This window comes from Myotis brandtii, unplaced genomic scaffold, assembly GCF_000412655.1.
Source record: "Myotis brandtii unplaced genomic scaffold, ASM41265v1 scaffold1296, whole genome shotgun sequence".
NCBI classification, from domain to species: Eukaryota; Metazoa; Chordata; class Mammalia; order Chiroptera; family Vespertilionidae; genus Myotis; species Myotis brandtii.
Window position 1 is genome coordinate 293,234 of NW_005354580.1, and position 27,495 is coordinate 320,728.

At 37.5% G+C, this 27,495-nt stretch overlaps 1 protein-coding gene across 1 annotated transcript in view; it reads left to right on the forward strand.

Moving 5' to 3' along the window:
- The window catches only part of LOC102247202 (metabotropic glutamate receptor 8), a 299,383-nt gene extending 273,976 nt beyond the window's left edge, over positions 1-25,407 (forward strand). Inside the window, exons 5-6 of the mRNA XM_014534368.1 lie at positions 17,188-17,434; positions 24,831-25,407. Of these exons, the coding sequence (XP_014389854.1) occupies positions 17,188-17,434; positions 24,831-24,880 (297 nt within the window). The 3' untranslated portion in view covers positions 24,881-25,407. The remainder of the gene's footprint in view (positions 1-17,187; positions 17,435-24,830) is intronic.
- The last annotated feature ends 2,088 nt before the right edge of the window (positions 25,408-27,495 follow it).

Genomic DNA, 27,495 nt, shown 5'->3' on the forward strand with positions numbered 1-27,495 from the left:
AGCAAGCAAGCCTCCCTGCTTGCTTCAGTGCCTGGCTGCCGGCCGCCATCTTGGCTGACAGTTAATTTGCATATACTCACTGATTAGCCAATGAAAAGGGTAGCGGTCGTACGCCAATTACCATGTTTCTCTTTTATTAGTGTAGACTAGAGGCCCAGAGCACGAATCCGTGCACCAGTGGGGTCCCTCGGCTTGGCCTGCTGGATCAGGCCAAAACTGGCTCTCCGACATCCCCTGAGGGGTCCTGGATTGAGAGAGGGTGCAGGCCAGACCAAGGGACCTCACCAGTGCATGATCAGGAGGGACGTGGGAGGTTGGCCAGCTGAGGAGGGACTGCAGGGGGCTCCAGGGTGTGTCTGGCCTGTCTTGCTCAGTCTCCATCTGCTGGACCCCAGCAGCAAGCTAATCTACCAGTCTGAGTGTCTTCCCCCTGGTGGTCAGTGCACATCATAGTGAGCGGTTGAGTGGCCTTAGCGTATCATTAGCATATTACGCTTTGATTGGTTGAACAGCTGACCGGATGACCAGACACTTAGCATATTGGGCTTTTATTATGTAGAATATGAATGAGATGATGTGATACTTGTCTTTCTCTGACTGGCTTATTGCACTTAGCATAATACTCTCCAGGTCCCGCCATGCTGTCTCAAAGGGTAAGAGATCCTTCTTTTTTACAGCTGCATAGTGCACCACTCATTTACTGATGGGCATTTGGGCAGTTTCCAGATCTTAGCTATTGTAAATAATGCTGCTATGAACATAGGGGTGTATACATTCTTTCTGATTGGTGTTTTAGGTTTCTTAGGATATATTCATAGGATATATTCTTAGGATATATTCTAGGTCAAATGGCAGTTGTTGTTTATTTGTTTTGTTTTTTTAGGAAACTCCATACTGTATTCCATAGTAGCTGCACCAGTCTGCATTCCACCAGCAGTATGGTAGGGTTCCCTTTTCTCCACAACCTCCCCAGCACTTGTTTCTTGATTTTTTGATAGTAGTTATTCTGGGAGGTGAGAGGTGATACCCTATTGTTGTTTTGATTTGTACTAGTATCTCTCTGATGATTAGTGACTTTGAGGAATTTTTCATATGTCCCTTGTCCATGGATGTCCACTTTGGAGAAATGTCTATTCAGGTCCTCTGCCCATTTTTTAATTGGATTGTTTGTCTTCGTTTTGTTGGGTTGTATGGGTACTTCATATATTTTGGATATTAACCCTTTATTGGATGAGTCATTAGCAAATATGTTCTTCCATGTGGTGGGCTCTCTCCATAGATGTGAACTTGACAAAGAGCAATTTTTATAGAGCCTGATTATAGTGGGTTCAGGAGAGAATAGAAGGAAAGCAAGTGGATTAAACAAATAGAGGCAACAATTTCACTGAATTTTACTGTAAAGTGGTGCATATGGGTATTTTTTAATGTTTGAAAATTATGGAATGAGAAGTTTTCTTTATAAGATGGATATGATAGCCTGTTTCAATTACAATGCCATAGAAATGGTAAAATTGGTAACGTAGGTGAGAGGGTAATTATCAGAAGTGCTGTCCTTTAACAGGTGAAAGAGATGGAATTTTGTGCATCGGGGGTGAATTGGCTTTAGATAGTAATAGGAGAAAAGACAGAAATAATTATTACTGAAGCCAGTGGGTTCCTAAAAGTGGTATGGAAGTGTGTGGAAGTTCTCTAATTATCTTTTCTGTTTTCTCAATGAAATAAGAACTAGTTATCAGATAAAAGTGAGGAGAAGAGTAAGTATTTCAGTTTTAAAGAAAGAGATGTGAATTAGTCATGTTCTTGAAGAGTGGGGTAGTTAATTGAAGAGGACAATCTAATAGAATTGAGGGCTCACTGAGGCGCAGTTGAGGCTTATCATTAACAACTTATAATGAGGCTAATTTACAACAAGCTCACTTTTAGTTTTCCTGCGGGAAAATGGTATAGAAGTAGCAGTGAGTTATATTTAAACTGTTGGAATTCTATTATCTGGACACAGCAATTATAGAAGAGAGGAATAGTGAAGGGGAGGGAATTTGCTTAACAGTGTTTTCAATGACAGACAATGAAATCTCAGACAGATAAGGAACAAATGCAGTGGTTCTCAACCTTCTGGCTCTTTAAATACAGTTCCTCATGTTGTGACCCAACCATAAAATTATTTTTGTTGCTACTTCATAACTGTAATGTTGCTACTGTTATGAATCGTAATGTAAATATCTGATATGAAGGATGGTCTTAGGCGACCCTGTGAAAGGGTCGTTCGACTGCCAAAGGGGTCGCGACCCACAGGTTGAGAACCGCTGAAATAGAGGAACAGGAGAGGGCTTAATATGGGTGTATTGGAGGAAATTGTCAGGTCGAAGAATTATTAGCATCTGTACAGAAGGAATAGGCTTGCAACAGTAGGGTAGTGGTCAGAGCTTGGAATTTTTTTTTTTAATTATTATTTTTATTTCAGAGTGGAAGGGAGAAGGAAAGAGAGATAGAAACATCAAAGATAAGAGAGATCATTGATCAGCTGCCTCCTGCACACCCCACACTGGGGATGGAGCCCGCAACCCGATATGTGCCCTGACCAGGAATCAAACCGATTCTGGTTCATGGGTTGATGCACAACCACTGAGCCACACCAGCCAGGTCAGAGCTTGGGATTCTTGAAGAGACTTTGGCATGTGTGCAGTTATTATTAAAACGAATGAGATAAAGAACAAAATTATTGCAAGTGGGGATGACAAGAAATTGAGAAGCCATGGAACTGGGTCAATATAGATTTAGATAATGATAACACTACTGGAAGGGAGAAATAATTAGCCTGGTTTATCGCCAATATTATATAAAAGATACATTATCCTCTTTCTTGTTATTCAGCTTTTTAATTCTATTTGCAACAGTTGTCGCTCTTTGATTTCAGGCAAGTGATAAGGAAAGATATTGAAATCTTATGGTCACCATCACATATGCAAAATGTCCTATAGCACTTTATGGTCTTACTTTCCCCACCCTGACTAGGGTTTTTGGAGTTCCTAACCGGATCATGGTTTCAGCCGGATGACCAAATCTAATGACCTCTCTGGCTTGGTTTGTTTCATTCCATCTTCTTGCCCCTGATCAACACTTCAGGAAAGCAAGATTTTTTTAAATCCCTTGTATTTGACAGAAAAGCTGGAGGCAGAAATACTTCAGGGAGGATATTGATACTGCATAATATTAACACCCAACAGTCCTGGGCTATTTCAGTACTTACAAACACTTTTTAAAAATACATTATTCACAATCAACCCTGTTACTTTATCAGGTCAGGAATAATTTTTCCTGTTTTACATATGAGAGAAAGAAACTCATAGAAATTAATTTATTGGCGTGGGATCACCACATTCTGGCATGCCAAAATCAAGCATTTAACTTTGGCTTTCGGACTCTCTGAATAGAAGTGCCTTTCAATTGCACCGCATTGAGTCTCTAGAATATACTAATATTAGTCAGCCTTTACTAGTGTATGCTGCTGTAATAAGCAGCAGTGGTTTAATTCTCCCCTATAATACATGGCAGTGATTACAGTTGCTGTAGGTCAGCCTCCATCTGAAATATACCATTCTTTTGGCAGAGAGAAAAAGCAAGAGCCAATCACTGAATCCTGTAAAGCTTCTGCTTAGGCATGGTGTATATAATATCTCTTCACAGCTCATTGTTTAAAACATATCACGTGATAGGGCCCTGGCCCCAGTTAGTTCAGTTGGTTGAAGCATCGTTCCAATACACCGAGGTTGTAGGTTCAATCTCCCATCGGGGCACATACAGGAATCAACCAATGAATGATAAATAAGTGGAACAACAAATGATGTTTCTCTCTCTCTAAAATCAATAAATAAAAATTTTAAAATAAGTAAATAAGAATATCAGAGTTAAAGAAAAAGCATGTCACATGATAAACCTTGACATGAATGGAATAGAGAAGAAAGGTATTCCCTAAAGAGTGAGTCTGAAAATTACAGGACAATGGGCAAAGATGTGTAAGTAATTGTGGGCAATAATATACAACAGAAATTCATGAAACAAAATAGACACAGGGGAAGGCTTGGCAGTAGAAACAAAGTATAAATATTCAAAGAAAATAAATAAATGATGGAACCTGGCAAAAGTTTGCTCTGTGGAAAAAGTGCTCTCAATGATAATTCTGTAGCTTAAATTTTTAAGAGTATTCAGAGATTGGTAATATTTGTTTCCAGTGTCAAAGACCTTGGTTAGATGCAATGTCAGATATGAACTAGCTGAGGGAAAAAGGTCAAAAGAGAAAGCAGTATATCAGGCACAAGTGCTAAGCTGCTGACTGTGGAATTTTAAACTATACATTGGCAGCCCAACTTTCTTTTGTGAGTGCTGTGTTATACAGCTTCCTTTCTTACAGAATCCCTCCGGTACTGAAGTCTACACAAAGTGCCTGAAATGATTTTTCTTGAAAGTTTAATAGAAAACTTAGCTTGGTTCTTTCTTTCCCTAACTAAAGACCAAGGTCACTGAACCTAGGAATAAATCGAATGGCTCTCGGTTATATTTGATAGACTAGACACTTTGTTAGAATGTGGTAATGACTTGAACAAGGTCAGTTGTTAGAATTCGTCTGAGAACATTATAGCTTCATTTTTGTGATTGCCATAGACATTATCCTTCACCCTTCCCAACCCTCACAATTAGCCTGAGGGACTACAAATCCACCACCTGTAGGAAAATAACTCAAAGTATGAGCTCTGAGTATACAATGTTATTTCTCACATAACAGTCTGAAGCGGTTTCTGGTGGACTGGCCCTCTCCTCCATAGAGTCAGGAACCCCTGTTTCTTCCATAGGGTTCGGCCACCCTCCACTACCTCATTGTCATAAACACCCCGTCAGCAGAAAGGCAAAGAGTTTGTGGAGACATTACACACACTTCTTGGTTTCTTGCAATTAATTCTGGAAAACACTCTTATGCCACTTGTTATTTTTTTCGCTTGTATTGGTTGAAAACTAGTCAAATGGCTACACTAATTGTAGTCAGAGTTAGGCTCTCCCCAGAAACAAGTCCACAAGATGGAAAGAGGGGCACATGTTTTGATACCTATGCACACCCATTTTCTCAGTTAAAAGTGTGTTTTCCACCCTGGCTGGCATTGCTCAGTGGTTAGAGTGTTAGCCAGTGAACCCAGGGGTCACAGGTTCCATTCCAGTCAAAGACAATACCCAACCCACGTGGGACATGTGCAGGAGGCAACCGATTGATGTGGCGCTCTCTCTCTCTCTCTCTCTCTTCTCTCTCTCTCTCCCTCCCTCCCTCCTATCTCCTCCTCCCTTCCAATCTCTCTAAAATCAATGGAAAAAATATCCTCCAGTGAAGATTAACAACAACAACAAAAAGTATTTTGTTCTCTTAATTTTCTCCTCGGTAAACTGCTTCATTTATGACTTGGCAAGTAAAGTTGTTTGTTAGCAGTAATAAAAGAAAAAAAGTTTAGGACTATTTTTCCATAAGATTAAAGTAGAGAGTAGTCAATGATAATGATATTTCTCTATGGCAATTAAAGTTTTCACTTGGATGCAATTATTCTGAAGCATCGATAGTTTGAACATACTTAGAACTCAATGTATCAGATTTACCAATGGAATAATTTGTCTACATAATTCTCTACTTCTACTCATAGGAACACAGTTTTAATAATAGTATCCAGATGGTCCTCCAAATTTAGAATAATTTGTGTTCTAAAATCCTGTTTACTATTGATTTGTGGTCTTTGAGATATTATTTTACACATACAATAGTACATATGGCAATTGTCTTGATGGCATCCATAAAAGTCTATTTAACCCATCATCTAACTAAGATATAGGATTTTCGCAATAAAAATGTAATAAGTATTGTTGTTGTGATTTTGGTAATTCACATTAAAAACCTAGAAATAAAAAGTCATTTTCTGAATATAAAATATTTAATTAAACTGTTGATATGTAATATATAAAGCAGTGATTATAACTACGCATACTTTATTTGATAGTAGCTGGATTTACTTTTTATAACTTAGTAAAATGAAAGTTATACTATTTAATATTTGCTTTTTCACACTCGGAAAAGTCCACATTCTATCACAGTGAAGTATGGCCAAAGTTAGCCCCAATTTAAAATACTTGCAATAAGTCAGTTTTGTTGCAAAAAGTTCCTGCACACATTTACATGAATTCTGGTATCTTATTAGTCTGCCTGGTGAGACATTTCCACACAGAAATATGCAGTATGAGAAATGAGAAATAGCCATTCCTCTGGATATTAGCTACTTGTCACTCCTGAGCAATAATGCTTACATCACTGAAGCCTGCGGACGTAACTCCATATTCATTCTAGGTGTAAAATTCAATGACTTAAGGAAAAATACAAGATAATGTAAAATATATCTTACTCAAAATCAATATATTAAACCAAAGTCTTTTACAGAGTCTATTATAAGAAACTAAAAAAGAGTATTCAAGATCCAAGCTATGGTCATGAATGCAAGTGCTTGAGATGGAGTAAAGGACAAGATCATTGGAAATGAGGAGGTTAAGGAAATGGTGGGGGATAGAATAATCATGCACATGAATATAGAATTTATCAAAAATAACCACATTCTTGGGCTAGAGAGCCATACTGTGGGCCGGAGCTAGACAGCAAGGATGAGAGAGCTGTCATTATTACAAAGGACTGAATCTTTCCATGAGGTACTTAGTGCCAATTTGTGTGATCAGTACGCATGGCAGCAGATCACCGGTTTGACATTAGCAGCATGCCTTGGGTAGGCATGATGACTTGAGGAGGTCATCATATATATGGGTAAAGTTTTAATTCTCCTGAATGCTTCCCTCATAGCCGGCATTCAGGCAGGCTCATGTGTCTATATCAGACATGATAGGGGACCTATATACAAAGTCCAAAACAATGTTAGGTCTGAGGTTTTTCCTCCACAGAAATCTGGCTACCTTGACCTTCATATGTAATTTTTTAGAATAAAATATCTAATACCCAAAGATATCCTTCTATAGCAGTGGCTCTCAACCTGTGGGTCGCGACCCCTTTGGCGGTCTAACGACCCTTTCACAGGAGTTGCCTAAGACCATCCTGCATATCAGATATTTACATTACGATTCATAACAGTAGCAACATTACAGTTATGAAGTAGCAACAAAAATAATTTTATGGTTGGGTCACAACCTTAGGAACTGTAAGGGCCAGAAGGTTGAGAACCACTGTTCTATAGGTTATCTCAGAAATGGTGATGTGATGAGTCAGAATTGCCAGGATCTAGGCATGTATGTGACAAGAGTAGGTGCAAATATAGCTGAGGGAGGAGAGTCATGATCCTGGAGTTATGGAACTCACCCTTTGAGACAGAGTTACATCATATCTCCCAACTCACCTTATTTTGGGGTTGACTTTAGTAAAGGGACCAGTGTTAACAGTCAGGCTCCCCAGAGACAGTCCATGGATAAGGGGTGAATGGAGATCCTTCAGTGCAACTGAAATTAGTCTTTTCAGCACTTGGCATTTGTGGTCCTCAGTTTGCCTACCTACTGTGTTGTCAATAGCCTCTCTCTGGTGGCTATGTGCTGACAATGTGTCTTCTGATTCAAGGGAACCCCTGTCCTCTTGATGGACAGTGGTTCCATCAGATACTTCTCTGATCTGGCCAGTGCAAACTCATTGTTAGTATCTTCATTTAAAACATTACTTTATTCAGCTCTTTAGGTTTATATTTCCAACTAGATGATTCCAGCATGCTCAACAAGATACAGTTCTAAGAAAACCAGAGTGTCTTCAGGATCCACAGTGAGGATTTTTATGAGGAGGGTAGATGGTTGATAACAGCAGTTTTGAAGAGAACCCTTTGAATTCTCAATTAGATGTTAATTCAGGTGTTTTAACTGAGTCTTAAATTTTTAAGAAATGTAGCCAAACTCTATTAGAAAATGGATGATATTCTGATTTGGTGAGGTTTCAAGTCATACTATTCCTATACTTTCACCTCTCGGTGTATCTATGGGAGCCACATGGTGCGTGGTAAGGATATGGACTTGCCAGTCAGACAGTCCTCAGTTAAAACCTCAGCTTTATCTTCATGAGTGTGTGACTTTGAAGATGTTATTTAAATTCTCCAAAATAGACCCACTTCTAAGATACAGGATTATTGTGAGGAAATATGTGCATAAAATATTTGGTATAGCACTGATACTTCATCCTCAATAACTGGTAAGAATTATGATTGTAATTATTGTACAATACCCAAAGTTACCTCTTTAATCAACATCAGAAAACTTTGAGATGCTATTAGTATGTTTAAGCACAAACCAACTGCAATCACAGGACTTTTAAAATGTTTTGAGTGATATTAACTCTATGTAATATATATCATATATAATTATATAGTTCATAAAGTTTGTTCTTATAGTAAGTATTTTCTCTCCCTGGCTTCTTTCATAAAAAATTTAAACTTTTGTTATTTGTTCTCTTCTTGTATATATTCCATTTATTATGTTTGGTACCCATTAAAATAGACACTATTTAAATCATAACAATTAAAATATCTCCATTACTCTTATTCTCAGTTCTGACCATGCTGTTGCAAAGTGATAAAGAGCTAAAAGGCAGCATTGAAGCAGGAGTCCATAGAAGGAAACATTAAGGAAATTATCTGTAAAAGATAAACCAATGAACAGTTAGCAAGTAGAGGCCTCATTCATATGTCACAATAGAAAAGGCAGCATCATTGTTTGAGAAATTATTTTTCTTATGTTCCTATAAATAATACTTATGTAGACTAAATTTTATTTAATAATGCTCTACTTTAAAACATCTACTTCATAAAATGTCTACCAGGCTTTAATAAAAAAATAAACTATTAATGCAAATATTGAATATCATGCATATTTCATTATAAGCATGTATTATAAGTCCAATATGTATTCTTCCTTCTTTAGAGGATCTTGAATTTCCTTACACTTCTCCTTTCCTATCCCCAGCAAAGCTGATGTTCTACTTGTTGGTTGATGCTTTATTACTCTCTGCATCTGGTTCCCACCATTCCCAATAAGTCCAAGGTTAAGAATTCAAACCTCACTTGTGAACCTGCCTTGTTCTGCATCACCTTTTGATTTGACCCTTTATTTTGCTAACATGTGCCCCGGCCAAAAATGACAAGATGAGAGGCTGCAAATGGATCAGAGCAAACCCACCTTCATCTCCAGTAATGGAATGACTTGTGGATGGGTTAGCAACACTGATTTCTACCTGACAGGAGAAACACAACACTCGTGATGCTGATTTTTCCCAGAATGAAATTAGACTGTGATTATTTGAATGTGCTGACTCTAGAGTTTCCCATAAGCATAAAACATATTTACTTATGAATAAATACTTTGTGCCTCTGTGTGTGTATGTGTGTGTGTGTATGCATGCGTGCACGCACGCACGTGCGCTCACTACTAAAAAGGCTAAAATACTTGAGACTTATTTTGAGAGAGTGGAATTGTTAAATCTTTATTGTGTGAGGAATGGAAGAAGATGAATAGAGAAATATGATTAAGATTAATTAATGACTATAGGTATTATTTATTGATTGATATGTGTCAGGCACTGTGCCAATATATTACAAGCATTGTCTCTTTAAATCGCACGCTCACTACTAAAAAGGCTAAAATACTTGAGACTTATTTTGAGAGAGTGGAATTGTTAAATCTTTATTGTGTGAGGAATGGAAGAAGATGAATAGAGAAATATGATTAAGATTAATTAATGACTATAGGTATTATTTATTGATTGATATGTGTCAGGCACTGTGCCAATATATTACAAGCATTGTCTCTTTAAATCCTTTGAGTAAATCCAATGAAGCTTATAAATAGTGTGAGTCCATTACCCTCAGTTATACAGCTCTTGCATGGGGAAGTGATCCAGGGCTGAGCCCAGAGCTCTTATATTACCAAAGTGGATACCACTGACTTTTAATTTATATTGTCTTTTCCTAAGCTGAGAACAAAATGGCCCATTATTGACATATTTACAGTTTTAAAGAGCATCATATTTATCTATCAAAGAGTTTCTGTCTCCACCTAGATGTTGATTTGAGGTTTAATGGGGCCCTCAAATTTTCTAGTTTCTAGATTTAGAATCTGATTTACTGTCTTCTTCTTAAAACTACAAGGGTTATTTTCTTTAAGTACTAAATTCAAAAATAAGTACCTATACCACCTCAAAGAATATAGGAATTTTATATCATCCAGGCAGTATTATAGGTGTTAAGGTAATAGCAGTAAAACAGGTAAAAAATTCCTATACTCATGGAGTTTTTATTCTAGTTAAGGGAAATAGACAATACATAAATTAGTAAGATATATAGACTTTCATGGTAGAAAATGTTAGATGGTAAGGAGTAAAAGACAGCTGGGAATGCAGCTTGAGGGATGGGGATTACAATATTTAATGCTGTGCTTAGAAAGGGTCTCACTGAAAAAGAACAGTTCAGGAAAGACCTTAGGGAAGTGAGAGTTAGCCTTTAATTAATATAAAGCTCTGAAGTAAAAGCATGTTTGGTACGTTCCAGGAGGCCAGTGTGAGGGCAAGAGTAAACCAGATCAATTCAGAGGATCCTACGAGCCATTGTAGGGACATCATTGTAGGGAGTCATGGTAAAGTTTGAGAGTAGGGGTGACCCTTAAAAAGAATGATTATTCTGGTAGATGTGTTAAGACCAATCAGGTGATGAGACAGAGAAGAACAAGGGTGAAAGAAGAGAAATTAGTAGAACGTTATAGCGATAATCCAAATGAGGGATGATATTGGCAGGATTAAGGTAGTACCAGTAGGGGTGGTGGAAAATGACCTGTGTGAATAAATTTTGAAGGTAGAATCACCAGGATTTTTCATAGATCAAGATTGTAAGAAAGGAATTTTAAAGTTTTTTGTCTCAATAATCTGAAAGATGGAGTTAATAAGACATGACAGATCACTAGAAGAGCAGGTGTAGGAATGATGCTTGTTAGTTCTAGGTGCGTGTCAGACATCCAAGGGAGCTACCAAGAAGGCGATTGGATTCCTGAGGGCAGCCTGGGATCTGCGAGCAGGTAAATGGTTTCTAAGGCAGCGCTATCTACATAACTTCTGGGGCCTAGTGAAATATAAAAATACAATCCTCTTTATTCAAAACGTATTAAGAATTTCCAAACAGTGACAGTAGGTCATTATACTAAGTATGAGACTCTTCTGAGGGAAGGGACCACTGTACAGGTAGTACACACAGGAAACTGGTCCTAGTTTAAGGCCATAATTCCAAATGTGATGATTAAGAGAGTAATGTAGATGATAGATAGATAGATGATAGATAGATAGATAGATAGATAGATAGATAGATAGATAGATAGATAGATGATAGACAGATGATAGATGATGGATGAACATTTGAAAACTAATGTCTGGAGGCTTCAATGTAAAAATTTTAGAAAGATGAGAAGGATCCTTTAGAATTGATGAAAGGGAGAAACAATGGTTAAAGTACATGATATGGATTTGGTGATGGTTCATTAGGGTCCAGACTCAGCCAAATGAGTCGGGTTGCTGCATCTAAGGTTATGCCCAATTGCCAGGCATTTTATTAGAGTTTGAACTGTTGCATAGTGGATTGATTTGGGGCTTTTACCACCCACAAGGCAACTCCAGACTTTCTCTGTACACTTCTCTATCAATTTTTATAAAATCACTTCCAACAATTAGCGAGATTTTGAAGTCCATTTACTGAAGCCCTGCTGAATAGCAAAGGAAAAATCATTTCTGGATGCAGGTGCCACTTTGGCCAACACACAGATAAGGGAATAGATAACAAAAGCAGGGAAAGTCAGCTTTAAGTACGAATGTAGCTTTCTAACTGGTTAAACTATGTGCAAAGCAGCCAAATGGAACCCGGCTTACTGTAGCAAAAAGTGAGACTAAACCATCCAGGGCCAGACAGAAATCGTCAAGACTAAATAATGAATTTGTTTCTTACTACATGGCACAAACCTGCCTTGGGTGTCAGGTGTAAGAATTGGTTACCTTAGTTACTGAAGCATTGGAAACCTAGCTTGAACATCAGAGTTATGGAATTCTGTGTGCAGGTGGCCGGTTGAAGTAAAAGCCCGACCTTTCTCCTTTAGCAATATAATCTCCCTCCTCACTCTCCTTAGAGTCTCTAATGACCCAGGCCATGCCCTGCTTTCCATAGACCCTGGATGTGCACAGATGACCCTCGGAGAATGAAGAGGGAGCTATAAGAGGTTTCAGAAAAGATGGCATGTTTGTATGCTCCTTTGTGCCAGCTCCTCCCTGGCTAAACCCAAGATCGCTTCAATCTACTCAGTGCATCTGCCTGCTTCAGGATCAAAATGTCCATGGAGCTTGGAGGCAGAGAACATGGCAGGCCATCAGTGTATGTAATAGAAAAGATACTCCGCGCCCTCCGGGTATTAATATTTTGGAGTGATGGGGCAGAAGGTGGGGCATAAAAAAAGATTGGAAGGAAGAAGGTTACATTCACATATCCGATGCCATTGTCTGCATCTTTCAATGGATTTATGTTGGTTACAGGGAGTTAATCTAGTTCCCTCCCACATTCCAGTGAGCTATAACTTGATACAGAGAGCCAGTGTGTTATTCCAGGACTGTAGCACAGACAGTGACTATAGCCTTGACATCAGCAAATAGAATTGACTTAGGGGCATGATTTTATTCTGCCTACTTTGAAGTAAGATCACAAAAGCCTTTCTCTTGACATCATATAGTTAGATGATGGCTGTCAGCTATTCAGTAAACAGAGCTGTCTGCTTTGGATACAGGCTTCTAAGCCCCTCTCTGGTCCTATATACCTGTTAGCATCCTTTCAGATTCAAAGCTGCAGGGAAAATACTCTTGTTGTGTTACTACTATGTTGTGCCTTTGAGACATTTTATAAAGATTGGCATTCCACCTTATAACCCTTCTATGAGAAAAGTATTGCTTCCCCCATTTCATAGGGAAGAAATTAAAGTTCAGGGAGGAAAATAAAATCACACAGCTGTCCAGTGGCCAGGGAAGTTTTATTAGAGTTTGGATTGTCACTGGGTGGGTTGGCATGGGGCTCTTACCACCCACACAGCAACTCCAAAGTTTCTCTGTAAACGTCTTTATCTCTAATATAAACAACCACCCTCCCCGCACCCCCAAAAAACAACAAAAAACTGTAAGTGGTGTCGTTTCTTTCTTATATGGCTCAAATAATTAAAATTTTCGGTAGGTATACAACAATCTTATAAACAACCACCCCCCCCCAAAAAAAAACAACAACAACAACAACAAAAAACTATAAGTGGTGTCGTTTCTTTCTTATATGGTTCAAATAATTAAAATTTTCGGTAGGTATACAACAATCTATGAGTTTTTTAAAAATTAAGTGCTCGCCTTCAATCTTTTAATATAATCTCTCCATTTCTTCATACATATGGGAGATAGTCAGAATCCTATAAGCCATGATATTTAACATTTAGTTCCCCTAGAATGAGAGGAGGTGGCATTTTTATTCTTTGCTTATTTTGTTGTTGTTGCTTTCATTGGGGTTATGATATATATGACTTTTTCATTATATTAAGTATTCAAAAATGAAGTTCAAAAGTTCAATCTACTTTCAGTGCAAGGCCCTCTAACGAATTGATAGGCCACTGTGAGATTTGGGAGTTTAGGGTATGATTTTGAATAGGTGCTTTTCCTGAATTAAATTCACATAACAATTTTTCAGAAGCTGTTTTAAAAGAGCACACAAGTAAGCTCAGCATTTTGGTGTAATTTGACAGCATCGTGTCTAATGGAGAGCTTGGAACACTGAGCACAGTACGGTTCAATCCTAATGTCTGTGTTTATCATGTCTTCCAATGAGTTGGTTTGCTGAAAAGAGAGACTGCAGTAATATATTTAATGTGGAATCTAGAACTCCAGAATTTTCTTCATGCCTAATATTTAGCAATATTAAATTTACCATATATTACAAACATGATTTTAAATCATTTCTGTGTTGAATAATGGAAGAAAATTATCCTTTATATTTAGGGCAGCAGAGAAAATTTACAAGATACCAAGATGTTTATGTATTACTTGAACTGGTAATTTACATTTTAGCAAAACCAACAGATTAAGACATAAAAATAATCCAGCTATTTGGTGTGGTGTTCCTGTTATTTCATGGCTGTTTGATGTCTGGAGATTTTTTTGCATGTTTGTTTTTAAGCTAAATTGACTTGCAGGGTCTTACTGGGACAAAGCTGATGGTTACCTATTTGAGCGGCTTTGGGGTATTCACCAGTGTGGTTGATATTTGGCTACATCCTTTCCTTATCTTTATGTCCTTTGTCTGCAGCCCATTTGCTGCATAGCAATGCTAGCTGGAGAATAGGTAGGAATTCAGAGAGGATTAATCAACCCAGGAGAAGTTTATGAGCATGCATATGATAAGTTGCTTAAAAGTAGGTGGCAAAACTCAGGGAGATGTATAAGGCTTAAAGCCACAGGTCCACAGTTTATCAGAACATTCTAAAAAAAATTTTTAAGTGGGGCACTTGGTTTATTTCTGATGCAGTGACTCTCAGTACAGTGGGCTGAGGGTCGGGGAGGAGGGCTACTGGGAAGGCCTTGTCCTGCATGGACTAATGTCCAGTGCCTGGTGCCAGGCATACGTCCCCTAAAACCACTCTTGCATGGCCATTGAGTGAAGGTGGGGATCGGGGTCTCCTGGAGGTCAGGCATGCCTCTTCCTTGAGCTGGTCCTGGCTGCTGCTGAAGTAGCATAGCACTTGCACCCGTCGAAAGAATTCCTCACCCACCGGCAGACACTGCCTCCTGGGGCAGCTAAGCCAGATCAAGGTAGACAGGGGAGCCAGGTGAGGCCTCCAACCCACTGGCTGTTGCTGGCTGACTGGGATGGGTCTGGGGACTTTCTGGGCAGGGGTGCCAGATCTCTCTTGTCACTGGGATCGCTCTGAGAACTGAGTGGTAGACTGGCCCAGGTAGCCCCTTGGTCTTGGCAGTGATCACTGGAGTGGGTTTGAGGTTGGCAGTGCTGGGGGTGGGGCGAGCCAGGGACTTGTGGGTACAGTCTAGGACAGAGGTGACACGCGAACTCATTTTTTTGGTTGATTTTTCTTTGTTAAATGGCATTTAAATATATAAAATAAATATCAAAAATATAAGTCTTTGTTTTACTATGGTTGCAAATATCAAAAAATTTCTATATGTGACACGGCACCAGAGTTAAGTTAGGGTTTTTCAAAATGCTGGCACGCCGAGCTCAAAAGGTTCGCCATCACTGGTCTAAGCTCTCTGTCAGCTGGTCTGTTTGGGGGCAGCAGCTGGAGATCCACCATGCAGCTGGGGGACAAGGTGGGCAGTGGTGGGGGACCTTGAGTCAGGCAGCTCTCCATGTCCTCGTCTGAGTCTGCAGTGCCAGGGGCAGCAGGCAGGGGGTCTGAGTCAGGCATTGTGGGCAGGGACTCGCTGATGGACGTGCTGCTGTCACTGGAGCTGCCGGGGCATGTGGGGACCGTCACCATAGGCACGGCCTAGCAGTGCTCAATCTCACAGGGAGACAGTAGGCACATGTCCACATTATGGGGGAGGCCAAGCACCCACTCGGGGGGTGGGGGGTGGGGCTGGAAGTGATAGGCTCAACCCTGCCTCACTCATGGTGACAGGGGGCGGTGGTACCACCTGTTCGAAGGAGATGGACAGGGACTTGTCCACTTCTGTGGAGCTCAGGAGCTCACTTAGCAGGCAGGGAAGGCATGGTCGCCATGGGGGAAGGCCTTAGTTCTTTCAAATTTAATTCAGGTTTCATTTATTGGCAGTTAGTATGAGGTCATGCCATGTAGTAATTTGTGGCTTTGCTGACAAGATGCTTTGGGATCATGTCTCTATTAGGCAGGTATGCATGAGCCCAACATGCATGAGCTCAACTGAGGCTATGCATTGTGCTGCTGACTTGAAATGTCATCAGCCATGTGTTGTAGCCATTACTGGTGTTCGTTTGACAGAGTGGAATATTATGGGAAGCATTTTCTGTACAACTGTGTAAATCAAATTGAGTATAAATCATATCTTCTTGAAGATAATCACATACCAAAAAATGAGAAGCTTCTGAGTTATTATTTGTCTAGAGTCTTGGATAGTTTCTTCAATGTATATAAGCAAAAATATAGATTACTGGCTCTAACAAAGTTTATATTCTAGTTGTACATTTCATATAATTTACTGCAAAGTTCATATAAATGATTATAATCACATCGTTACACATTAGTGAAGTACTCCATTGTTTTCATTTTTCATTGTATTAGGCATTAAGAGTAAAATTTAAAAAAAAACATTATCATTACGATAAGATTTATCATTGATGACTTCCTGGAGGAAGAGAACTTTGAAACAAATCATATTTCTATCACCTGTTGAAGGGTATTCACATGCTCACAATGTGGTCTTGTGCAAAAAGACAGCCTTAATGGTAGATGAATTCAACAGTAAACTCAGTAACCTGGTGGTAGGATTTCACAAACAGGGACAGTCTCCATTCCAGTGTCTGAAGTTCTCCTCATGGTTTAGATCTGTTATGAGAAACTGTTTCCCCTAGGACAAGGCAATCCTGAGGCTGGTTCAGGTATTTACCCTTGAGGTTGAATTTTTTTTATTTATTTCAAAATATTAATACAGTGTATTTAGTTATTCTTCCCCATTACCTTTTATCCCCTCTATGCCTTCTTCCACCTCCACCCATCTCTACCACCCAAAGTTGAATGTCTTTAGATCCTTTATTTAAAAGGACATAATTAGTTTGGGTCCTGGGCTTGCCAGATATAATTTGACGACTTTACATTTTCAGAGGTATTATTGGAGTGAACAGATATTAATGAGGATCATAGATATGTTGTCTGTTTTAACAATTGGACTTCCTAAATAATACAACTTTACCCACATTTGCAGATGGGATTAAGAAATGCTTGACTATAATTAAGGGCAATTTCCATAAGTACCTTCTCATTCAAGTTTAGCAGAGAAGCTGGAATAATTTCAGAAAACGATTATATTATTTGCCTTATCTTAGATCAGGTTTACCAACATTAATCTTTTTTTTTTCCTCCCTTCAGATGTACATCCAAACAACAACACTTACTGTCTCCATGAGTTTAAGTGCTTCGGTGTCTTTGGGCATGCTCTATATGCCCAAGGTTTATATTATAATTTTCCATCCAGAGCAGAACGTTCAAAAACGCAAAAGGAGCTTCAAGGCTGTGGTGACGGCTGCCACCATGCAAAGCAAACTGATCCAAAAAGGAAATGACAGACCCAATGGCGAGGTGAAAAATGAACTCTGTGAGAGTCTTGAAACCAACAGTAAGTCATCCGTAGACTTTCCGATGGTCAAGAGCGGGAGCACTTCCTAATAGATGTACGTTGAACATTCTTCTACTCGTCTTGGGGACTGCGCCACATGGCTCCAGGGGCATGACGGTACTTGCACACCATGTGACCATCATGGCTGTGAGACCCATTTGGTTCTGACCAAATGACTTCAAGGTTCATGGCTCTTCTGAGGAGCATAAACATGCACACACGATCTCTTTTCAGCGTGTGACACTCAGGTCTCTCTTTGGAGGCATTACTGAGCTTGGGACTATCTTCTAAATATAAAAATTATCTTTTAGCCCTAACCAGTTTGGCTCAGTGGATAAAGCGTTGGCCTGCGGACTGAAAGGTCCCAGGTTCGATTCCGGTCAAGGGCATGTGCCTGGGTTGTGGGCACATCCCCAGTAGGAGGTGTGCAGGAGGCAGCTGAACAGTGTTTTTAACTATCCTTCTCCCTTCCTCTCTGTAAAAATCAATAAAATATATATATTTTTTAAAAATTATCTTTTAATAATTAGGAACAAATCTTTAATCTTTGTTAGTTCATTATTTGTTGCTCTTTATAGAATTAATAGCTACCTAATATTTATGGGACATACTAGCAAAGATCTTACACAAATAAGTGTCTTTTGGAGATGTGGGGAAATATGAAAGCTGGTTAACCGACATGTGATGTTAAATGATAGTTAATACTTGTTTCCCCCAAGTGGTCCCCTTCTTTGGCTTCCTTTGACTTCCCTCCTTGAATAAATTAAGATAATTAGAGCTCTCGCCTGAAAGCCTCATGACCCTGAAAATAGAATCTTTTCTACAACCACCACTGTGCTTTTCCCTTCCTCATCTACCTTCCACAGTCCAGCCCTAAAGGAGCACACGATAGTGAGACACTGGTACCAAGGTAATCCAGGAGAGTTTATCTGATCTATGCAGTTCTTCTTGGTACCTATGGAAGAGCAGCAAATAGATTGAAGATTTGTATTATAAAAATACCAGAAAGCTGAGTATGGTTAAAACTAACAAACAAAAGTAACCAACATCACAGTACTAGTTCTGTAGATGGATCAAAAATAAATAAAAGCTAAGGCATTTGAATTAGAGTGGCTTCCTGTCTTTTGGGAATCCAACATGTGTATTTAATAATTCAGGCTAAAATCCTGTGCAAAATTAACTGTCTTCCTCTCAGACTCCTCCAGCAGGCTGTCTCCCCTATTCTCTGTACTTCTGACATGAAATTCAGGGAAGATTTAGAGTTGATTTTTTAAAAATATATTTTTTATTTGATTTTTTACAGAGAGGAAGGGAGAGGGATAGAGAGTTAGAAACATCAATGAGAGAGAAACATCGATGAGCTGCCTCCGGTACACCCACTACTGGGGATGTGCCTGCAACCAAGGTACATGCCCTGACCAGAATCGAACCTGGGACCCTTCAGTCCGCAGGCTGACGCTCTATCCACTGAGCAAAACTGGTTAGGGCTTAAGAGTTGATTTTATCTGACTTAATTATTATAACAACTTCTAGTCTTCACTAGATTTATAAACATCAAGATTTCCAGATGAACATTGTCTACTCTAAATGCCCCATATGCAGAAATATCCTTAGAAGATAAGTATTGATTAATTAAACTTATTGGCTTCAATTACTATCAGACTTCTTGGAATTATTAGCCAGATCTAGTGAAGATTACCTCCACTAATACCAAATGTAGTCACTTGTAGAGAAATAAACTTTTTAATAAATCTACAGACACTCCCCACATATTCACCTTTCTGCAAATACGCAACCTTGAGAAACTGCAAGAAAAGACATGACAAGGATGGGTTAGGATAAAACATTATTACAATCATCACTGATTATAGGTAAGCAATTTACTAATAATGGGCCTATTTGGTCTCTTAGCCAAAGATGTCCTATAGCTACTCTCAACGCAATCAGAGTATAATATTTGTGATTTAAGGGCAGAATTTTATCTGTTTTTTGCCTTGAAAGCATCAGGGCAGGAAGTTAAAACCTATTGTAGAATGCCAGGAAACTGCTGTTAGCCAATGATACATTTTGAACACTGACACTTCTATGATCTACCAGAATCTATAAATGGGCTTGTTTTTTAGTCTTAATCCAGAAAGCTTTATATGATATGGTTGCAAATAGGAACAACCAAAGATACAGTGAAATAAATGCCAGTGATCTCAGATTCATCTCTGGACTCTAGTGAGAAAAAAAACAAACATCAGCTTTTCCCCAACCTTTCAAAAAGTAAGTGGGTTTCTTGAAGAGGAAAATGTTGAGTATTGCTAAAGACTAATCCCATAGTATAGAAATAAGTCTCATACATTTTCTTTCCCTTTTATTTTTTTCTGTTGATGATGAAATTATCAACATAAATTATATAACATGTGTGCATTTCCCTGTTTTCTCTGAAATAAGAAAGATCGCAATTGTGGGATATGTATAGAAGGTAAGCCTATAATATTCTTGAGGAGTTGATACTCACTTTTAGAATATAAAGAAAGTTTAAAGGGTGAATCAAGATCAAGTCAATTACTACCTAAATGAAGGTTAAATTATACTTTGGAGATTTGAGTGTATCCATCTTTTTTTTTATAGGAAAAGATGGAAATTTATTGAGAAGCAAGCACAGACTCCCACGTGGGGAGGCGGAGAGAGTCCCCCCCAATTTTTTAAATATATTTTATTGATTTTTTACAAAGAGGAAGGGAGAGGGATAGAGAGTTAGAAACATTGATGAGAGAGAAACATTGATCAGCTGCCTCTTGCACACCTCCTACTGGGGATGTGCCCACAACCAAGGTACATGCCCTTGACCGGAATCGAACCTGAGACCCTTCAGTCCACAGGATGACGCTCTTATCCACTGAGCCAAACTGATTAGGGCAGACTGTATCCATCTTTTATAGGAGTAGTTTGGGTTTGAATAAGTTGTGCCCAAAGTTTGCACATTCACACATCCTTGCACAGTCCCACTCCAGGTAACCACTGCTAACCTTTGTCCACTTACATGACTAGTATTGTGAACCCCTGTGTCCCTGTTATCTTTACTACATGTACCAGTAGTTTTAATGGGGTCAAAAGTCTTCTAAAACCACAAAACCTCTAAAAGTCTCAATAACTTGAATACGTAAATGCAATATGTCTTCTGAAAGTATGTCTTATGTCTATAGAAGTGTAATTAAGTACTAGAAAGGCCTTTGCCATTTAACTAGTACCATCCCTCTTCAGACTGAAACACCTCTTCTTGAAATGGGTGGAGTCTATTCTCAATAAATCCAGGGCTGATTAGTGCACTGATACAGCATCTGTGTTGCTGCATTCTCACACTTTCTGCTACCAGACTTTTGATAAATCACCACAGTGAAGTGACAGTGACATTCGTGACAGTGTTTTGTAAACTATAAATCACCATCTAAAGGTAAATATATCATTGTTGCCCTGAAAATATAGATTGGTCTGTGGTTAATAGAAAAGAGAAGACATAAAATTCAAACACTGTTGTTTTAGCAACCCTCTTTCTTTTTATAAACATGTTGAGGATTTTGATGATTATGACTATGGTTCTATTCTTGGGATTTTTTTCCTGACAAATTAGCTGTGGATTTATGATATGCATGCAATCATTTTTTTCCTTCGTGGCCATGGAGCAGCTCTACCAGTCCATTATCTGTAGAAACTTCATCTTAATGATGACTTGTTAATGCCAGGAATTCTCGTCACAGATTTAAGGTTTTAAAGCTTCACCATGCAGAAAAAATATAAGTGATGTGAGGCTGGAAAGGAGAGCATCAGGTCCATGTTACTTACTAAATTTGCAGAATCCTACATGCTAAACAAAACGGGTCCTATTGTTTCCTAAAAATTTGGGAAGGGAGTTAGAAATAGAGTTGATATATATGAATTGTATCAACTGTATCCAACTAACAAAGACTGTCACATGATACTCCTTAAGCTATGTTCATGCATAATTCATAAAAACAGCGACTGCTGAAGGTAGATCTGCTTTCTCTAGCTTATGAGCACAGTGTGGTGTGCACAGGAAATTCATTGTTACTGTATCCTACTATTTTTCACATAAGCATATTCATTACCTCTGTAAAAATTATCTCTATTAACTCATCTGTACATCTTTCATCAATTTCACTCTGTAATACTTCTGGGATAAAGATCCTTGCCATTCATAAGATTTGTGCTTTATCATTGATTTCATATTGACTAAATCATTGGTTTGCAGAGCCCTGCACTCCCTTTTCTATACATTAGAAAAATTAAGATTGCTTTCCCTTTGTAAATTGTAGTCTCAATTCTCAATAGAATTCTATCTATCATCTTTTCCCTTGGAGATCACTTCTAGGAATTCAAAAAATGAAGTATGGATCTTTAACTAGCTATGGGCTTTAAGTTGGAATGATCCTTAAAGATGGTCTCATCTAAATCATTTTATGTTGAATTAACATCTAAATATCATCTTCCTCAAGACCTTTCTTGGCTATTGTTCTTATATTTCAACCATAATTTTTATTTACAGCTACAATAAAATTTGATAACTATTTTATATATTTTTAGTTACTGTTGAATATATTGAATAAGGCATGCAATTGAACAACCTTTTTAAGGGTTATTTTCTAACTCTTATGACAATTTTTCTTTATCTTGCCCACATAGTTTTATGGAAGGCCTTCAAAAACATAGTTGAAGATTTTATTTTCTTTTAAGAAATTTAGAGACATCTGAGAGCATCATATAAATTAGAAATAAAAATAAAATAAAAAAGCAAGCAAGCATAAAAATCATTATGTTTCACTTGGAAAAGTAAGTAAAAAAATAAGATTCTGTATTGATTCCTTAAGACACCAGCTGGTCCTCCACAAACCTATTTCTGCTTCCATACTCACAAATCTGCTTCCATACTCATGAAAAAAACACAATGTTTTATGTTTTTGACCAGTGATGAAACTGAGAACCAGTGAACTTTTTTTTTCTTATTGTGCAAGAAACAATATAATTTAAAACCAGGTCTAAAATCTACTTCCTTTCCACTGTGCCACAAAAATAACCTAGAACAATATAGATAAGATAAGCAGATATGTCACCTATTTTTGGTATGAAGCTCATAATATTCAATGATATTAAACATAGCAAAAATATTAGCACTTCTTTGGGCTATCTATGCTAATCTTAGTGATGGTGAACTTGGCATGATCTCAGGCTCTAGTAAGAGTTTACCTGCTCAGTCACCAGGGGTGATGTCCACTAAAATGGAATGAGCCTGATTGCCAATTATTTAAGAGGAAGAGCTTTACAATTTCCTTATTCAATGTTAAAAAACTAAATTATTCACGTTTTTACTTTAAATATTTTTTTATTTTTTATTCAGTTGGCATACAGTATTATATTAGTTTCAGCTGTACTGCCCAGTGATTAGATGTTACATAATTTACTACGTGATTATCCTAATAAATCCAATACCCATCTGATACCATACATAGATATTATAATACTAGAGGCCCAATGCACAAAATTCGTGCAAGAGTAGGCCTTCCTTCCCCCGGCTGCTGGCACTGGCTTCCCTCTGGCACCTGGGACCCAGGCTTTCCTCTGGCTGCCAGCAGGCACCCAGGACCTGGGCTTCCCTCGCAACTCTGGCTTCGTCCAGAAGATCATGTGGAAGGACGTCTGGTCTAATTAGCATATTATGCTTTTATTATTATAGATTATTGACTATATTCTCTATGCTGGGCTTTAAATCTCTGTGACTAGTCTGTAACTACCAATTTGCATTTCTTAATCCCTTCATTTTTTTCCTCCCATCCATTCAACCCCTTTCCATTTGGCAACTATCAAAATGTTCTCTGTATCTATGAGTCTTTTCTGCTTGTTCGTTTATTTTGTTCTTTAGATTCCATATATAAGTTAGATCATATGGCACTGTCTTCTTCTGTCTAACTTATTTTACTCAGTACAATACCCTCGAGATCCACCCATGTTATTGCAGATGCCAAGATTACATTCTTTTTTAGGGCTGTGTCATATATATATTCATGTATCACCTCTTCTTTATCTATTCATCGACTTATGGACACTTAGATCACTTCTCTATCTTTGCTATTGTAAATAATGCTGCAATGAGCATATAGATGTATATGTCTTTCAATTTCGAATACATACCCACAAGTGGAATTGTTGGGTCTTTCTTTGTCTATTACGTAGCATTTGTTTTAAAGTCTATTTTGTCAGCTTTTGTTATTTCATTTCCATTTTCAAGAAATAGCTTTTCTAACCCTTTACTTTCAATATGTGTGTATCTTTTGATCTGAAGTGAGTCTCTTGTAGACAGCATATGTAAGGAAGAATCTTGTTTTGTTATCCATTTAGCCTCCATATAACACTAAATTATTCTTTAAAAATCTGTTTCATCCTGAATTAGATCTATGTAGTGAAACACATACACATTTTGCATTCTTTCCATATATTTCTTCAGATTATTCATTCCAGAATTCCATAGAAAAATAGGACATCACATTTGAATTTTAGAACAGAGATTTATTTATTCCATCATATCTTTCAAAAACCCAAAGGAATTCTTTGGATTTAGATTTAGATTCTCTGGAAATGCAAGCATGAGTACAAATTGGACTTAGAATATTTTCTTATTCATATATTTGTAAAAGTCTTACAATAATGAGTTTTACATTATAGTAAGTTGGTACTAATATAATTAAATATTAATTCCTTCTTTGAGTCTATTTATTTTTTAAACATCTCCATTTGTATCCGTTGGATGAAAGCAGATCATAAATATGTATTGGCAATACACATATTTACTTTAATATTTATAAATATTCTATGCACTTGATATTTTACTATGTTTCTTTTTAGAGTCTAAAAGCATTATTTTAAAATGGAAGATATATTCATTTTCAAAGTACAACTAATTATAATTAGTAACCCTTTTTGGTCATCAAAGCAGACTCAAAGAATTTAACTGAGACTGTAATAAGTTTTTTTTAATATTACAGGATAGATAATTTATTTGTTCTTTCATTTTTCATATTGCAAATCTTTATTAATCAAAATACACATACAAATTAAATTTTACCCAAGTTTATTAAAGATCAGAACTGTTACATTTTTAATTTTCTGCTAAATACCTATACCATAAGTGAGGCTAGTTGTTTTACAGATTAAAATTGCTGCAGCATTTTTATTCCTACAATCATTGATTTCCTTCTACATGGTCTAAAAATAATAAGTAACATAGTACAAATTGAATATTATAACAATAGTCATTATGGAGTTTGAATTTTAAAAACATTTTGTAAAAATAATTTATTATTATATACTAGTAATTTGTCTTAATTTATCTTAACAGCTTCCTCTACCAAGACAACATATATCAGCTACAGCGATCATTCAATCTGAGACAGGGAAATGACACAATATGAAGAAATCTGGTATGTGATCTCAAACAACGAACATGACACCACTAAGACTCACTCCTGGAGATCTCTTTGGACTACAGTCAATCAAATCAATAGTCAATCTTGTGAGGAACAAAAAGTAGCCATGAGCCCAAAATATCAACAACAGAGAGTGAAGAAACCCATTTTAGACAATCCAACCAATGAAGTCTCAAGCTAAAGTATTGCTTACTCATGAGCAGTTAAAAATAAATCACAAACGGAAAACTAATGTTAGCTTGTGAAAAAAAAAAAATGCTGTTGAAATAAACCATGTCTGATGTTACTCTGTAAGTATTTTTCTGTGATTGTGAGAACTCCTGTTCCTGTGCCACATTGTTCACTTGTATAAGACAATGAATCTGTTTCTTGTAATGGCTGATGGATTGAAGCCCTGGGCTGTGCTCAAAATAAATGCAATGGTTGACGCATGCAATTTTTTATACAAATAATTTATTTCTAATAATAAAGGAATGTTTTGCAAATGTTGAGAGTTGTTTCGTTCCAGTTTTAAAGCCAGGGAAAACTCCAGTTGGCACTTCTGCTGTCACCTAACTAAGCCCAAGGAAGTACGGTTTTTTGTGAAGAATGTGTTTTTGTACACTCATGTGTATATGAAGAAGACTGCCTTTTATTCCTATACGAAAGAGAATTGTTTGTGGAAGATTTTGTGGATATATCAAGATTTATGTGGTCGTTTTTCATAATAATTGCTTCTTTTATGAAGAATCAAGCAATAGCTCAAGGGGAATTGCTTCAGGTTTCAAAATTAACAAATGATGAAATGTGTTATGAAAATCACCATTTTAAAGTAGATCAGAGTGTCACTGAAATTTTCTGTTTTCTAAGTCAGAACTTTTGCTTCATGAAGTATTCCAAGGTATGTATTATTAATCTTTTCTCACCTGGGCCCAGAACCCACTGAAATCGGTGAAGTAATGGGCCTTACCCAGTACATTCCTCAAAGCACAGAATTAGCATATTTAATCTCTTGGCATCACTACAGAAACCACAGTTCAGATAATATGTCAGTGCTTTCTTATTTTCCAAATGAAAACATTCATTGGTTCATAGAGCAGTGTCATTAAAGAGAGAGAGAGAGTACTGGGAGCTTGTGTCATGCTAATAAACCATGCTAGGATGGATAAAGGAGCCTGTTAAAGGCTTTCAAATCTGTTCCCATTTTCATAGAGGGCTCCTCTATTCTACACAATCCCAGAAATCCATCAAGTCAATGGGTCTCTACAATCATTTTGTTAGTAAATGTTCTCTCCACTGAGTTAGGTTGGATGGCTCATTGCTCTCCTTATAGATATAAAGAGCTGTAAGTGCTCTGTAGCTTCAACCCAAATATCGACAGTCACTTTATTTAATAGAGAGTTGAAGTAGCACAGTGCTGGCTCCTTCAAAATACAGTAACACTTCCTAGATGCCTACACAGACAGAAATCAGCAGACAAGGCTTTTGGGTCTTTTGTTGAGTTTCTTCTAACAGTATTTGTTGTTTGTAGATAATATTTAAATCAAGGAGTAAGGGCATTATTTTAAAATTTTCAATAATCCAAATTACTGGTTAATAAACCCTATAATCAGGATCCTAAGCTCACCTCTAGGTGTGCCTTTTTAGATAAGAACTTAAAAGAAAATAAACATAATTGCACATTTAGCATATTTTATTGTGCCATTGTAGCTCAGAACCAATAGCCGTACCATGAAGTAATTGCAATCGTTCTTTGCATTGGAGATTATTAGTGGTTTTTAAGTTTATTTTTATCTTAATTTTAACTAGTAAGTATCCATGTTTGGTTGAGAAAATGCTTGAATTTTGCAAGACTTGCATATTTTTCAGAGAACAAAATTCAAGTATATTTTCATGTTTTCATTTACTAATTGACTCTAATCAGGGTAAGGGGAGGTAACAGGGTGATTATGAGAGTAAAACTGGCTCCCAGGCTAAAGGTGGGTTGTTGTTGTTTTTTCTTTTAAGGTTTTAGGAAAAAAATAAAATATTGAGCATAACTCATGGCATTTCAAAATCGTTCTTCCTATTACAAACTTACCAATGAGTTGTTTTTTCCTAAGTACTTTTATAAATAGTTGATTCCTGTTTTGTGTTCTTCAAAATCTTATTTTACTTATAATCGAGTTGAATAATAGTTGTGGTGGATTTACATATGCCAATCATCCTTTATAACATTATATCAGTGGGAAACTTTCTCTTTGATGAAACTATAATCCTCCCCAGGCAGTGGGAGGATAAACTCCCTCAGCCTCTTACTGTAGGAGCTGGAGAATTCTGACCTCCACTGTGGTTACTTTCTCAGGAATTTTGCTATGGGCTCCAGGGGTGGTCATATAGGCTGTGACAATGTGGGGAGGCATCCTGTAAGGAGAAGGATTTAGCATGTGCTAGTAGTGGTTCCTAAATCCCATACTTTAAAATAGACTGCCTGTGTACTATAGATAAGCAAATAAAAATCGCATGGAAAATATAGTATTATATTTTTTAGAATTGACCTTGTGTTTTATTATGGCCAAGAAATGTCACATCTAATCTCAGCATGCCAGAGGAAATGCT